Below are 13,435 nucleotides of genomic sequence, written 5' to 3' on the forward strand. Positions count from 1 at the left end.
CATCTGTCTGTTATGCTCTTTATTGTTTTGTTTACATATTATTTATGCTTTGTAAACATTTGAGTGTATCCCTCTTTGTTGGGACCTGTGCTTGTGTCTGAATGAGACGTTTAGGTGATCTCAAACTAAGTACTTTGATAGTGGGCTCTTGGAATCTACTGTTTCCTATTTGAAACAAATCCCCTTTGCCTTACTTTTTCTTGGGTGCTCTAATTGTAGTTCCAGAACTTTTTACTATCCCATTTTCTTCCTTTTTACTGGCGCTGATATGACCTTAATGTGTTGCAAGCGCCGTAAAACCCTTACAAACAAAACAAAACAAACCAAGTCCATTCAGTGGTATACAACAACAACAAATAAACTCCTCTGCCTGGTCCCTTCTATCTCTGATCTTAACCTGGGTCGTCAGGTTTCTAAAGGGGTCGGGGACTGCAAAAACAATGGCGCACGGAGCAACTGGGAATATTTTTTGCCGTGTTTGAGTCCCAGGTTATTTCCCTGAGCGCCCCTTCTGAGGGATGGACCTTCCCAGGAGTTAGTAAATGCGTTGCTCGGCCACTTCACTCTACGCACACTGGGATAAGCTTCGACACTATGGCCATGAAGCTCTTAATCTTAAGGACTTACTTTATTTTAGACAATTTGGTGGTAGCTCACTTGAAAATGCACTCTTAGGTATACACATATATAAACATATACTGGGCTCCCTAAAAGGGTTTTTTAATGTGGTCTCCCTAAAAACATGTTTTTACCAAATGTCTCCTTAAAGCTACAGAAACACTTAGTAAAACATTAGGGGGACCGAGTAATTTTCTATATACCATTGTGATCATCAAGCATCAGAATTGTGTTCATAAATCATTGTAGGGAATCAAACTATACTCATTTGAACAAAGATTGAACAGTTTAATCAATTTGAACAAGACATATGCTTGGTCCTCCAATTGGTGCATTTCACAGTGGTCACCTTAATAGTGGATTGATACTTATATATATATATATATATATATATATATATATATATATATTTATTACTCGGATCTCTTTCTTTATCAAATTATGCCACTCTCATCCCAACCTTACTCGGCAGAAGAAAACATTTCTGACATAATTTGTTTTGCCTTGTGAGGCGCGTTGAAGGCGGCGAAAGATCGTATTTATTCATTTAATAATGTATCTATTTATCCAATTTATTTATCCTATTTATTTATTTATTCATTTATTTTTATTCACTCATTCATTCATTCATTCAATTATTTATTTATTTATTTATTTACTTATTTATACAATTATTTATTTATTCATTTATTCATAATGGTACAGCTAAAATTACTCCTGCTTCAACAACATCATCAACAACAACAAAAACAAAAACAACAACAAAAACAGCAACAACAAATAACAATGACAAAATAAAACGACACAAAATACAACAAACAACAACAACAACAACATTTGTCGTCTAATGTAAAAGTCAACTTATCTGCAACAGTCGACCAAAGATATATGATCGTGACTTGCTACACAATCGCAGCTTTATTGTGCACATCTTATTTCACTTGTTACTTGTTTATTTTCTTTCTTTTCTTTTCTTTTTTCTTCTTAAGTCAAGCACGCCTCACATTTGATATGCATACGAGAGAACGTTGTCTACACGTTAAGTTAGCAGATTGGTTTTTGTCCCAATGCCTTGGGTTCGGCGTGTACTTATTTACTCATTTATGCTAATATGCGCACGTCAATTGAGTTAATTTCTTAAAGTAGCGATAGAATATTCTTAGTTTTACAAGATGGAGAAACAGTCAAATGCCGAATGGATGATACAACATTATATTATTATAACATTTTCAACAAAATTAAACAAAAAAAAAAAAAACAAAAAAAAAAACGAGAGAAAAAACACCACTGCATGTTTGTTTATGCGTTTGCACACATTACATCAACATACATCAAGAACGAAAATGCGTGACCTTTACAACGCTTCCACAAAGCTCACCCTCGGTAACATTTAGCTCCACATTATAATATTAATGTGCATGGGGCTTAGAAGAGAAAGAACAAGTCTTGAACCAGTAATAATCATGGAGGAATCGTGACTCTATGGTCATGTCTCGTCCTAGACGTATAAATGTAACTGTTAGCTAGGATCCCCTTGTAAAGTGCTTTGAGCACGTTTAGTGGATATTGCGCTACATAAATCCTCTAGTTTTGTTTTCTTTTTCTGTTTTTTTACTTTTCAATACCCCCAGTCGCCTCCCCCCCCCCTCTCTCTCTCTCTCTCTCTCTCTCTCTCTCTCTCTCTCTCTCTCTCTCTCTTCACAAACGTCAACATCCATTTCACAACAGAGACGCACTCACTACTAGTGCGGGGCGGTCCTTGGCAAGCTTAAGGACCACGGTCCTACGGTCCTTGGGAAATGAAGACCGCAAGGACCGGTCTCTAGACCGGTCCGTTCATTCTTGAACCGTTAAAGACCGCTACACGATGAAAACCGTGGCCTACAGGAGTAAAACACACGGAGTAGTCACACTCATTTCAAATTGTAACCTAATTAGAGAAGAGGGGTGATGCCTTCTTTATTTGCTCACCGTACTTCATTGTTACTTCGATAATTTAATAAAATTTGAAATTTATCCCCATTAACGGAGATAATGGCATCGCCCAAGGCGTTGATCGAGTTGTTCGTGGCGTTGATACACACACGCAACTCCCACCCCCCCCCCCCCCCCCCCCCCCCCCCCCCCCCCCCCCCCCCCCCCCACACACACACATTAGAGGGCAGCGAGCATTGAAGAGTAAGAGAGAGACGTGAAGTTATAATAAGAGGGGGTGGATGAGGTGATAAGAGGGGTCGATGGTGACTTTTCGCCAGATCTAACAAACTCAGCTACCCATTCATTGCTGAGTAGACAGGGATTCAGAAAAAAATCGACTGCACCCGGGATCGATCTCTGGCCCTTTGCGTATAAAGAGAGTGCTCTATCAACTGAGCTATCGGGGTCCCCAAATATTCTATTGGACCTTTTAAAAATACAGACGTTATAACTGGTTTTTTTGGACGGAAGAAACTAATGAAACTCATATTACTTGATTAGTTAAAACACCAAACGAAATTTTAATATTATTGTATTATTTTAAATGACAACAATGCGATAGAAAGGAGTGGCGACAAGAGATGGACAAAAGAAAACAAAAAATCAGACTTGCAACTTGCTAGGTTCGACACACACACACACACACACACACACACACACACACATCTTTAGTAGTCACATACATTTCAAACAATAACCCATTAGAGAAGAGGGGTCATGCCTTCATCATAGATCATTGTCATTGCGATCATTATGGTGTAGTAAATTTTGAAATTTACCCCGTATAATGGAATCGTCCAAGGCGTGCGCCTCCTGTTCCCCCCATCTCACACACGAAAGGGCGGTTTGCGGAGTGGAGGGAGGTGGTCGTCTGCCTCTATGGTCGTCTGTGTCGTTTAGTGTATGGCAAAGGGGGGTGGGTGCGATTAATTAAGTGGGATGGGTGGTGATTGGTGGAAGATAGGCAAAGGACCGAGGCAACGAATCGCTGGGGAAGTAGTATGGCGCGAGACCGTTGAAAGGTGATAAGAAGTGAGGACCGCCGGCGGTCTTCCTCTTTGGGACTGGACCACGGTTCACAGCTAAAAGACCGTGGGACCGGTCCTCGGTCCGGTCCTCAGCGCCGCACTACTCACTACCCCATCCATGTCGGTTTATCTTGAAAACATTTTTATAAATTATTCTTTTTATCATTTATTTAGTTATTTCCTTTCCCTTCTTCTGCCACGCGCTCTTCCCTCAACCACATGATTGCCAATTTCGTGTCTTTAATGTCAAATTCCAAAATGTTGATTGTTTTGTTATTTTTAAAGCTTTTTGCTTGGAAGGCAAATATTGGATTGGGTGGTTTTGCATTTTCAGAGGGGGGGGGGGGGGGGGGGGGGGTGTTTGTTTTTGTTTTCTTTTACAAATCGCTTAATTCCACCAATGTTATAGACATAGCATAACTAAATTCACAAAATATACACATTTTCATCATTAAACGAACAATATAAGGGTTGCATTTTTATTCAACCGATACATTACGTAACTCAAACGATTTTCATTTTTACGTGTATTTTAGCATAATGGTTTTTTGATATCATTTGGCATTCTTCAATTACTTTTTTTTTTTTTTTTTTTTTTTTTTTTTTGGGCATATTTTTCAAAATTAATCTGACAATCATACACACCCATCTATCGTCGTCCACCACCTGTCAGTCCATCCCAGAGAAAATACGAGAGAGAGAGAGAGAGAGAGAGAGAGAGAGAGAGAGAGAGAGAGAGAGAGAGAGAGAGAGAGAGAGAGTAACCCCTTGTGATCCCAGGAAGCAATCCTACTCCACGAAAGGGGAAATAATATTGGCCTTAAAATCTATAATTGATATAAGGGAGGTAAAACAGAAAATTGAGTCGGTGAGTACGAGTTGTCGGTAATCAATTCCAATATAGACGTACCAAAGAATGAATATATAATAATACTGTATAAAATATAACGGCCATATTAATGATAGATGGAGAGATTGTGACAAAAGTAGACGTGAGAGTGTTCCCCTAAGGCCGAGTTAAAAGCAAGCAATCAATACCACCAGTCCTATCACCAGCCACGGCTAATAAAGATTTCAAAACATTCAAACCCAGAGAGAGAGAGAGATTGGATGAGGATTTATATATTTTATATTAAAACCCTTTTCACTCTGGATCACATGTTATAAATGAGTTGTACCAGCGATGCTACTTGGGATGCCAATTACAACAACAACAAAAAAGAATAAAAATTCATTTAAAATCTATTTTAAAAAATATTAAAAAATGGAAATTGAGGGATATTAAGCAAGAAAGACAAACAGACTGACTGACTGACTGACAGATAGTTAGGTACGTGGATGGTAACAAAAATATTATTAATTTTTTCCCACCTCTTTTGTGTATGCCTACAGCGCTGTTTCGGCAGCTTTCCAGGGTTAAGACACAAAGTGTAATGTATATTGTGAGTGTTTGTTTGTGTGTGTGTGTGTGTGTGTGTGTGAGAGAGAGAGAGAGAGAGAGAGAGAGAGAGAGAGAGAGAGAGAGATTGGCAAGACCAATTAATTACGTTTATTAATAATACTTAGCAAACTTATCAAAAGCTAAACACTAATAGTGGCATTTGATACATACCTACTTAAACGTCTTTTTCCCGGAACACTCAAAGTACAATCCAATATCGCGTATTAAATGTATGTAACACGCACAACCACGCTACATAGACACACACACACACACACACACACACACAAACACACACACAGAGTCAGATGGGCGATAGAGACAAACAGACAGACAGGCAGACATAATGTACATTAATATATATATATATATATATATATATATATATATATATATATATATATATATATATATATATATATATATAGATATACAGATAGATAGAACAAAGTTGATGTCACTCAGGTCTTTGTTATTGTTTTTTACCATCCGCGTTTATGACTAATTCTTACTAAACTGTATTAACTAGAATCGTTCACGGTTACATATAGTTTTGTGTGTTGGTCCGTTATACTTCCGGAATGCAATGTTGTGAGCTTCTTAGCCAAGCGCATACTATCTAATATGGAAACGGTTAACAATAATAGCAGGAACCGAGAGGGAAAAAAGTAAACTAATCTTATACGGGAAATATCATAAAATCAATCAAATAAAATAGCCACCACCCATTGAGAAATTAACATTACGCTGCTGTAATTAGACCTGTAAATGAGCTCTATAAAAATTGACTGAAACTCTTCGACAAACTGAAGCTTCAATTATTATTTTTTTAAATAAGGGCATCATTGGAGAGGAGAGTGATAAATACAATATATCAAAATAGTGGGTGTTATTTCTTACTGGAAGTATGACTGCCATAATTTGATGTAGAAGGAATGCTAAATAAGCATGTCATTCATATAGGTAAAGATGACCTCATCAAAGTCATATTCCTGCCTCTTGAATTTTTTTGACATAGAAAAATAATCACCATTATCATCTTTAACTTCTAGCCATGACCAATTGAATTTATTCCTCACCACGGGACTCACATCTTTATCGATGCTCGACAAGTCTGAATTGCGATCCACGAACAGCTCAGCCATTGTGAGAACATTAGAATAATGTAGCAATGAGCAAACTTGATTTTCAATCAGTAAATGACAGAGAAAAAAAAACTTAAATAAATATGACTTCTGGCCAATACACTGAATTATTAAGTAGAAGTGAATTATCAAGAAGAAACTTCGGCAGGCGTAGCGGAAAAATTCAAGGAATCGAAATGAAGGTAAATCGCCACAAAACAGCAAGCTCGCTTGGGCTTGAGCAAAACAATGCCAAAAAACGTCCTGATTTGCACGGGAATTAATTAGGCTACTTACCATTGTTCCTTATGATCAGGTACTCAATCAGTGAAGAAACGGTCAACCAGTTTGTTTACAACGTGAGGCAATCGAAATGTGCTTGTAGCAATCTATCCTACCTTTCGATTTGAAGATGTCTACATAACGGACTTGCGGCATTCGCAATTTACTTTATCATAGTTTTGAGACTCGAAGGGTAAATGTGGTCAATTTTGGCTTAGATGAAACAGTGAAATTTATCGCTCGGTGGCTCAGTTAAAATTGGCTACAGTTGGGATCACGACGGATTGGAAAGTGAAAAAATAATTTAACGAAGGATGTGTGAAAATACCCAGGGAAGTGTTCAGACACGCCTTTTATAAAAAGCGTCGCTTTGTCTTGGCAATATATACATCGTTAATATAAACGGTCCCCATGAGCTATGCGTAGCGCTGTGGAACACTCCTAATTATTTTACGGTCATTCGACTACGATTTGTGAATTCTTTCTTTTTTTTATTTCTTTCTTTCTTTCTTTCCTTTTTTAAATATTTGAATTTGACAAATTGACTGATTTCAGTTAATTGACTGAGAATTTACAGGTCTATGTAATCTCTTATTTTTTCATAAAATTAAATATTACAACATAATAATTTATTGACAGCAACACCTTGAAATGGACCCTGAAGGAAGGAGGACTGGGGTAAAGGGTGAGAGGGAAGAAGGGGAAGAGGGGGGGGGGGGGTGTGAAGATATAGTCCGTATCAAGATGGACAGTCGTGGAGGAAGAGAGGAGTTAATAGAGTAAAAAGGAGAGGGAGAGGAGGAGGATAGATAGGTAGACAGACAGACAGACAGACAGACAGATAGATAGATAGATAGATAGATAGATAGATAGATAGATAGATAGATAGATAGATAGATAGATAGATAGATAGATAGATAGGTAGGTAGATAGATACAGACAGAGACACATAGATATACAGAGAAAGAGAGAGAGAGAGAGAGAGAGAGAGAGAGAGAGAGAGAGAGAGAGAGAGAGGGAGGGGTAATTCTAAGAATACTCACCTTTCTTCTTCATCCGTAAAGAATCCCGGATGAGACTCATTTTCCAATATTAATCAGTTTGTGTCTTCAAATAAAATTCCAAATAAGCACAGGATTTATTGTGTATCATATCCAGAACTTAGCGTATTCCAAACTATTCCAAAGCTTAACGAATTCTTTCAAATAACAAAACACAGCACACAATGTCGAACAATTTTGCTTTGCTATGCTGAACACATTGAAGTACGTTTAATTTCCATTTGATTAGTGAAGGCCCACTAACACAACTTATAGGTAATGTTTTTTAAAATTAATATCAATGTGTTATGGTGTTATCTTGAGTCCCCTACGTCAGATTATAAACACAGCACAGGTTTATAACAAACCAAATTTTCACACTTGCAATCTAAACTACTGATTAAGTAAGTGTGTCACGAACTAGGAAAAACAATCTGCTTGCGAACAGATCTGATATCGACAAAGACACATAGCACACACACATTAGTCACACGGACCAGGGTCTTAATGTCACACACGAAACTCACGGACCATACACTTTGACTCACACACACACACACACACACACCACACATACGTGTATTCGGCCTTAAATGAGGTCTGTGTCATTCAAACGCACAATGAGGCCCTATAGAAAGAACTGCTTTAAACAGTTTTTATAAGACGTTCTGGCAAGAAGCAATGATCCACAAGATGACTGCAACTTTAAATTTGAGTTAAATATTATTTGAAGCTTTATATTGCCACGAATCAAAATGGGGACATGTGGCCAAAGGAGGTCCAATGATGGGTAATGTGTAACCAGTGTGTATGTGGAATGAGGCCTTATGATTTGTGTGAGAACAGATTGAGGTCATAGAATAAAAAAACCCATTACCATAACTTGGTAACTAAGACTCATGAGAGTTGGAGCTTATTCCAGTTTGGGTAAGAATGAAGTAAGACACCAATGATGCATTACTCTCAATAGGATTCAGGATGCTAGTATTATCGCAGAGACACTTTCCCCCAACAAAACCGGTACTTGTTACACCTAGGTTGAATGGAGCAATCAGTAAATTTTCTTGAAAAATTGCAATGGACTTAGCCAGGTTCGAATTTGGACCGCTTGATCCATAGTCCAATCACCTGCCCATTAGCCCCATAAGTACAATGCATCTCATATTAAGCGATATGGTAATGAATAGTAGATGAAGATTAAAGAAAAAGGATTTTTAAAAAAATCAAATGAAACCAATGCCAGCTCAACATGCCTTCTCTCTGTGCCTTTCTGGCACTGATTTGCCTTTAGCTAACTTGTACAAATTATTAATAGTAGTTATAGAGGTTCAAATCCAATACATGCACAAATTTGCTTCCAGACAGGTAAGAGTCGTATTGAATCAGGACCACATCAGCACAATGCATCTTGTACAAGCCGAGCTGGATCTAACCAAACTCCAGTAGCACTGTTTGTTCTTTTGATAAAAACTTCAAACAGCTCTCAAATTTATTTGCAATTTTTGTGAAGAGAACTGAAATACCCATTTTGTTTTTCTATAATCCAGCTACAAAATCTCCCCATGAGCAATATGGGAGCAGGCACTGATAAAGCATGTGCAATTGGTGGATTTGTATGGGACAGTGCGATACAACCCTACTGATTGCATACAACCTCCATCCAATTAAACGTGACCTCTCCAGGCATGGTGCACTGTATGAAACAAACTTAAAACGCCATCATGAATCATAGACGTGTGACAAAACAAACCACAATGAAACATTTTAAAAATTGCCACAACTGTTGAATAATCATCAAAAGGCAAGAATAAATTTTAAATGAAACTTTATTAAACACGTTTCGATTGACTTTGTATTAATTACAATTACGTTGATTGGGAATGTTCACGAAACTAAATTAAATAAGTGTTGTCATGTTTATCATGAACCAAGAAAATTTCACTTGATTGTTAGTGATACACAACCAACCAAATAATATTTCGAGGGTTCAAATCATAGATAATTTTAGTAGCTTTGAATGCCGATTCATGATGTATAAAGATCAAATATAAAAGAAAAATACACAACAAAAATTATAAGCTACATGTAAGCATAACAAGTAAGTTTATGGGGAATATAGGATCCTGTGTTCACCTGTGTTCCTCTTTAGGATCAGGATAGAATACATTTAATAATAACATTTAAGGTTGATGAAAGAATGAGTAAAAATAAAACTAATACTAACCAGAAAAGGGTATGATAAAAGTCTGATGGACGAATGAAAGCTACTACTTTAGGTAAAAAATAAATTCAAGTTTAAAATGAGTAACACTGAATTGGATTTATATATCAAGTAACAGCATTAACCATGGCGGTAAGGGTTAGAGGCCAGGGGGAAAATAAATTTAAAAATGATCCTTTTTGAGTTCATCCCATCACACAGAAAGTGCATTGAGTTACATTTATCTAAATCATACAAATCATTTAAAAAGTGAAGAAATGTAGGCATCATGATTCATATTTTAACAAATAACATTTTTATTAGGTTTTCAACCAATTTTTCAAATACAATCTATATAATCATAACAAAAACATTTGTGAAAAAAAAATATGATGGTGATGATGATGATGATGATAATGGTATATCACTTTTATTTACTATTCATGTACTCAGATTAATTTTCTATTTTAACTTGATTAGAAATCTTCGGTACTTTATTTCTTGTTGCCATCAATTCCCTTCCATATTTATTGAGAATTCTAAAACATAGCATTTCCAACCTTTTCACAGTGTTAAATTCAGTACTTTTCATAAGTCGTAAGAAATTGTGAATATTAGGATTACCGATTAATCAACATTGAATTAGACAACATATATTTCTTTCATTCACATTCGAGGAAAAACTAACAGACAGTGATATTCATATTCTTGTTTGTTTGTTTGTGGGGTTTTAACGGCGCTTTCAACACAAATTAGGTTATATAAGAGCCAATATCCATATTCAATAATCCCAAAAAGCTCACATATATACTTTTTTCTCTAACTTATTTTTACCCCATCTCCCTCGTTCTATTAGAAACAAATGCAAACTTGTTTGTTTATCCAACCCCTGAAAATACCGTCTATTGCAGTGTAGTGGTCAACTGTGCACTAAACCTTAAGTACCATTTAAAGGACAAGGTCAAGTGCAAGTTGGAGATTACTATGGAACAGGAAAAATAGACAAGCAGGTGTTCAGCCCACTGTATCCTTCCTTCACTGGCTCCATGAGTAAATACACTCAACAGTATTAATCATACAAGGCCAATGAACAAGTTAATGTCGCCTATTTAGCCTCTCCCTAATGCCAACTTACTAAGTCTAATTTTTGTGATAGAAATACAGTGAGACATGTTCACCATATTCAAGTATTCTTCATATTTAAATTATGACCTGATGTTCTTGAAAAGTTTAAATGAACCTGTAATTGCCACCTCTTCATTCCATTCTTGTATATACATGCCTTGTATTCTTTGTAAAGAGACAAGAACAAATCAACATGTTTTACACTTTGTAATTCCCAATAAATCCCCAGACCACAATGGTACAATAAAGTTTTTACTAGACTAGCCCAGGTGACTGCATTTGGATTACAAACAGTCATTTTTAACAATTCATCATATATAAAATTATTAACAAAAGAGAGCATTTATACAACACAATATCCACTAAACGTGCTCAAAGCACTTTACAATGGGTCCCCAGCCACAACAACACTCAACACAAAGGGCGAGTCATGCAGCATATTAGACTCGAACATTAGTTTTCGGGACATTGACAACATTGTTAACAGCGAGATACTCATTTTACACCAGAGTATGATGAGAAAATGGGATTTAAGCGCTTTTTCCGATCAAGGACTCAACTACTCAATGGGGTTTGAATCCATGACTTCAGTTAACACTGGATCAGAAGTCGTGTTGCTAACCTCTAGACCACATAGCAATACAAATTATCATGTAAAGGAAATAATTTTAAAAGTACTCATGTCACCACAAAAGTTATGTGTGATAGTGCATTTCATTCAGCAAGACAAATATAAAACACAATCGTCCATTAAAAACACTATTGAATAAAAACTATGTTTGAGTTTCATAACAATCATCCATTAGCTAAAAAAAATCTTCTTTAGCAACAGGCAATTTTATAGACAGACATGTTCAGCCATCGTAAGAGTCATTGATATCTGAAAGATATCATGTACACAATATTTCTTATATCAAGAGGAGGTTAAAAAAGAAAGTGACAACAATTTTTATATGGATTTGATATAATCAATCATGTAGGTTACTGTTATTTTTGGACTAATACTTTCCTACAGATTTTTTTGTTTCGTTGTAACAGAATCCTTAACATTTCGCCATGACCTTGCATTTAGACATTGTTCTTGATTTATTGCTCTTTCAATATCTGCTTTACCGGGTACTTTTTTCATTCTTATGAATACCGAAAGGTGTTAAAGAACTGCATGTCTTTCTGCTTGTGTCCATTTATGCCTTTTCCCACTTTTTCTCGTATCAGAGGAATTCTCATTCAGTCCCACACGTTCATATCTGTCTACAATAGCGTATGGCTCCTTGATCTCACTTGGCCCTAATTCTTGTGTCTTTTTGGCATTTCTCCACTTCTTCATCCATATCTGACTCTCCTGAGCTACTGTTGTTATCTGGTTCCAATTCAAAATTTCCTTCCAGTGAGTAGTCCTCCACAGAAGTGCTTTTCTCAGCGTTGATTTTCATAAGTATTTTTGCCACTTTGGCCTTTTGGAGAATGTCATGAGGTAAGCGATAAAAATCGCGGTGAACGCGGATATCATGTCCCAGAAATTGAGCTAACTGGTCTTGTTCAGTGTCAGAAATTTCTAAAGCTTTGGATATGGTTGTAACTTGTTTTCTTAAAGACGTCCAGGTAAAAATATGTGGATTGGAAACACCAGCTTCAATTGCCATAACTCTAATGACATCGCTTCCACAATATGGCCCCTCTCCATTTGGAGTAGCGAAGAGGTATTTGCTCTTTATTGATAATCTATCTCTTTCCCTCATGATGGTGTCAATCTTGGTCAACATTGAGTGTGTCAGTAGTACAGCTACCCGGCGATTGAATTTGCCTCTGATTTCTATGCGAGTGGCTGTTTGAACAAGTCTTCTTTCTGTTTCTGTAAGAGATTGAATGATCTCATCATCAACGGGTTCCTGATTTTTTTTGCCCATTTCTAAATTCTCTAGAGTCAAACGCTGAACCTCACCACCTCTTTTTCTGTTGAAAAGAGAAATTTCACACAAAGCTGCTTTTGCTACAGAGGGATAATCACCCACTTTTAGATTCTTAACATAACTGTACAGTTTTTCTACATCCTGACAACAAGGGAGTAGTTGGGGGCTGTTGAACTTCCTTCTTTCTAGTGATTGGCTTGCTGATGATGAAATGTGATCACACCAGTTTCCAGTGAAAAGGGATAAAAAATTATCAGCATTATCTTTCTGCATTTGGTCACTCTTTTGGATGGCATGTGACTTCAGTATGAATGCACATTTCTTTACAGAGAATCCGAGCTTGAGAGCAAGGGAACCCTTCCCAAATGAATGTGTTTCATCCGAATACTCTGCAACACTGCGGACAGATTCGACAAGGGTGTCAAAGTTTTTCACAAGGAGAGCATCTGTGAGGGATTTAATATTTCCATTTGACCAATCTTCTAAATCTATTACGAGTCGCGCAAGATCTCTCATTCTACCACTAATATGGCCAGCAGTGTGCTCTTCAACATCACGTTTGTGGTATGTTCGCTCTCCAAATGCAATAATCAATGCATCGCTTTTTGCCTTCGGGATATCGAGTCATCTTTCATCTTTAGTAAGACATTTTGCCACAAGGACTTTGAAACATTCTTTGGTACAGGTAAC

The 13,435-nt window shown here is 36.8% G+C and overlaps 1 protein-coding gene across 8 annotated transcripts in view; it reads right to left on the reverse strand.

Moving 5' to 3' along the window:
- The window catches only part of LOC144974868 (SLIT-ROBO Rho GTPase-activating protein 1-like), a 231,729-nt gene that overhangs the window by 178,401 nt on the left and 39,893 nt on the right, over window positions 1-13,435 (reverse strand). For 3 of the 8 annotated variants that reach the window (XM_078918279.1, XM_078918280.1, XM_078918278.1), the window contains exon 1: window positions 7,514-7,971. The exons of 4 other annotated variants lie outside the window; for them this stretch is intronic. In XM_078918279.1, the coding sequence (XP_078774405.1) occupies window positions 7,514-7,553 (40 nt within the window). In that variant the 5' untranslated portion in view covers window positions 7,554-7,971. Of the gene's footprint in view, window positions 1-7,513; window positions 7,989-13,435 lie in introns of those variants that run through there. One more of the 8 variants, XM_078918281.1, reaches the window with a different exon arrangement.

Source organism: Berghia stephanieae, chromosome 6 (assembly GCF_034508935.2).
Source record: "Berghia stephanieae isolate SIO BIC M18660-M18661 chromosome 6, UCSD_Bste_1.3, whole genome shotgun sequence".
Lineage (NCBI taxonomy): Eukaryota > Metazoa > Mollusca > Gastropoda > Nudibranchia > Aeolidiidae > Berghia > Berghia stephanieae.